The 3,451-nt window shown below is 34.3% G+C and overlaps 1 protein-coding gene across 1 annotated transcript; it reads left to right on the top strand.

Annotated features, from left to right (window-relative positions):
• The first annotated feature begins 715 nt into the window (after positions 1–715).
• On the top strand, positions 716–3,445 carry LOC116351765 (prolyl endopeptidase-like). The gene is made up of 8 exons (XM_031783903.1): positions 716–827; positions 886–1,207; positions 1,269–1,539; positions 1,596–1,729; positions 1,808–1,964; positions 2,028–2,147; positions 2,214–2,294; positions 2,362–3,445. The coding sequence occupies exons 1-8, from the start codon at positions 779–781 to the stop codon at positions 3,421–3,423; spliced, it is 2,196 nt and encodes a 731-aa protein (XP_031639763.1). The 5' UTR covers positions 716–778; the 3' UTR covers positions 3,424–3,445.
• The last annotated feature ends 6 nt before the right edge of the window (positions 3,446–3,451 follow it).

Below are 3,451 nucleotides of genomic sequence, written 5' to 3'. Positions count from 1 at the left end.
CCACAGAAGCAACATAAAAATAATTTTTCTGTGCGTTCGTCGATTTGGTTACGCATTTTGTATTGAAATGACTTTGGAATATCAGCTGTCACATGCGTCTCAGATGGCGCTGGCAACGTTTTACAGAAAAGTCATATTTTTTACAATTGCTAACGGGGGATGATTCAATAGATATGATTTGAAATATAGATTTTTTTCTTAATTTAGTTATTTGTAGTTTTTATCTTCGAAAGACTAAAGGTAAGCTATAATCGTAGATTAATCGCTGATGTGCTTTATTAAGGCGGTAGAGTCCAAGCGAGGGGGATTTTTTGGTCAAATTGCAATTTCTATCAAAAATTTCTTTTTTTTTTTGTTAAGAACAATTTCCTCCTCACTTGAGTTTAGTTTCTGCCAGAATAGTACTACACGTGTCGATATTTTAAATGTAAGAATAAAAAGTTTTACGTTGTTTTTTCAATCGATTTCACATTAAAATTTATGGTTAACATGTACATTGCGCGTGCAAGAACAATGGATTTTACATAGTCACGGGTTATTTTAATTTAATATTTATCACTGCCGATTTATCGGTTTGAAGAGTATAAATAAAACATTAAAAATGACATAATTTGGTGATAGTCGCCATTGAAGAGTTTTTGACTTTGAATTGGATTGTGAAAATTTATCAATTTTTTTCAACATTTGATGATAATATTACTATATAAATAGTCGCTTTCAATCTAGCGATTTAGTTGATCTACGGACGGGGTTGCAGTGATAAATATTTAGTACAAAAATGTATTTCGTCACCTTGTTAGCAAAGTGCTTGATCGCAATCTTGTTTGGTACTACTATTACTAATTTGTCATTGTTCATTTTTTGTAAAAGTATACTCAATTTCAGCAAAATCGGTTACGGCTAATATAATCCGCGATCAAAAATATACATACCCAGCAGTTCGTCGAAATGAAAGTGTCGTCGATGTTTTGCATGGAACGAAAGTGACCGACCCATATCGATGGCTAGAAGAACCAGATTCAGATGAGACAAAACAATTTATCGACGCTGAAAATAAAATAACACAGTCATTCTTGGAGAATGACGGTAAATGGCAGAAAATCAATAAAAAGTTAACAGATATGTGGAACTATGACAAATGGTCGACACCAGAACGTCATGGAAAATACTATTTCGTTCTCAGAAATTCGGGTCTTCAAAATCAACCGTACGAAAATACTACATTCCATGGATTGACCAAGGATAATAATTCTTAATTTACATTGCAGTGTTTGGTATAAGCAATCCTCATTAACTGATGAACCAACTGTATTCTTTGATCCAAATACACTTTCGTCGGACGGAACGATTTCGTTGCATGGCAGATCATTTTCCGAGGATGGAAAACTTTTTGCATACGGTCTGACTAAATCTGGTTCAGATTGGGTGACAATCAAAATTCGTGATGTTGAAAGTGGAAAAGATTATCCCGATCTATTGCAGAATATTAAATTCACTTCAATGACATGGACACATGATAATAAAGGGCTTTTCTACTGTGTAGGTATATTTTTGAATTAAATTTTATAAAATAAGTTAAATTTTAATTTTAACAGCGTTACGACCAAGAGGGTGATGGTTCCGAAACTGAATCGAACAAAAATCAAAAATTATATTATCACCGTTTTGGCGAATCACAAGAAAAAGACGTTCTCGTTGCTGAATTTCCAGAAAATCCACTGTGGATGATGTAAGTTATTGGAGTTTTAACTGAATAACAAAAAAATTCAATTTTTTAAATGGAATTTTTGTTTAAAAAAAACTACAGATCGACTGAAATGAGTGATTGTGGCAAATATTTGATTTTAATGGCTGAGGTCGGTGAGAATCAACTCTTATACTTTGCTGATTTGGAGAGCAACGGTCCGATTACGGGAAAAATTCCACTTACCCAAATTGTTACAGAATTTGATGCTTCATATGATGTAAGACACACAGGAACAGCATTTTTTTATAAATTTTATTTAAAACACTGATATTGATTTTAGTATGTAGCAAATATGGGATCAAAAGTAGTATTTCGCACGAATAAGAAAGCCCCAAATTATCGACTTGTTGTCATCGATTTTGATAACTATGCTGAGGAAAATTGGACAACTCTGATTGAGGTGAGACTTTGAAGATCAAGATTCAATAAAATTAAAACGAGTTTATATTTGATTATAATTCTCCAGGAAGATTCTAAAGATGTATTGAGGTGGGCGCATTGCGTAGATAACGATAAAATTGTGATATCATATCTTCACGACGTAAAGGTAGCTCGGAATGATATATTATCGCATAAGTTTTATCTACACCATTTTTTCTATTTTTATTTCTTAGAGTATATTACAAGTAAATTCTCTTAAAACCGGTAAATTGATTCGGATGTTTCCACTTGAAATCGGAACCGTAATCGGATTCGAGGGTAATCATAAATCGTCCGAGATTTTCTATCAACTTGTTTCATTTTTGACACATGGCATAATTTATCGTTATGATTTTGCTACGCCCCACACAGAGCCAACTATTTTGAGTGAAATTAAATTGAATGTACCCGATTTTGATAGAAATAATTATAAAGTAGAACAAGTATTTTATCCAAGCCTCGACGGCACAAAGATTCCTATGTTCATTGTACAAAAGAAAACCGAATCCAAACAGCATAAACCGGCATTACTTTATGGTTACGGAGGACTCAATTCTCGTCTATTGCCAGTGTTCCATTTACCTTACTTTTTCTTTGTCCATGAATTCGATGGTATTTTGGCTATTCCAAATATCCGTGGTGGCGGTGAATATGGCCGAAACTGGCACGAAGCTGGACGATTGCTCAACAAACAGAATGTTTTTGACGATTTTCAAGCTGCCGCTAAGTACTTAGTTGAGCACAAATATACAGTACATGAAAAGATTGGGATTAAAGGAGCTTCAAACGGTGGATTACTTGTTGGAGCCTGTATCAATCAACGACCAGACTTATTTGGCGCCGCTGTAGCTCAAGTCGGTGTGCTTGATATGCTGCGTTTCCACAAATTTACAATTGGTCATGCATGGATCTCTGAGTTTGGCAATCCCGATGAAAAGATACATTTTGAAAACCTTTACAAATACTCGCCGCTACATAATATTCATGCACCAAATAGCACCGCAAATAAATATCCATCGACATTGATTCAGACGGGTGATCATGATAACCGAGTTAGTCCATTGCATTCGTTGAAATTCACCGCTGAACTACAATACAAAGTGAAAAATAATGAATTTCAAAAGAATCCAATTCTGTTGAGAGTTTATAGTAAAACTGGGCATGGCGCAGGCAAACCAACAGCAAAAAAGATCGAAGAAGAAACAGATGTTTTTACATTTTTGTATAAGGCACTTCAAATCAATGCAGAATTCTGATTGAAAATATGTGCTTGTGTTTTTAACC

The sequence above is a fragment of the Contarinia nasturtii genome, unplaced genomic scaffold (genome assembly GCF_009176525.2).
Source record: "Contarinia nasturtii isolate CC-2019 unplaced genomic scaffold, AAFC_CNas_1.1 Cnas_scaffold_6237, whole genome shotgun sequence".
Taxonomy (NCBI): Eukaryota; Metazoa; Arthropoda; class Insecta; order Diptera; family Cecidomyiidae; genus Contarinia; species Contarinia nasturtii.
Note: the sequence above shows the minus strand (reverse complement) of the source record. Positions and strands in the feature narration are given on the sequence as shown.

Excerpts from the sequence above, each read along its gene's own strand:
- LOC116351765 (XM_031783903.1), top strand. The coding sequence starts at position 779 with ATGTATTTCGTCACCTTGTTAGCAAAGTGCTTGATCGCAATCTTGTTT. Across the intron at positions 1,540-1,595 it reads ATAAAGGGCTTTTCTACTGT|CGTTACGACCAAGAGGGTGA; the intron begins GTAGGTATATTT and ends TAATTTTAACAG. Across the intron at positions 1,965-2,027 it reads AATTTGATGCTTCATATGAT|TATGTAGCAAATATGGGATC; the intron begins GTAAGACACACA and ends TATTGATTTTAG.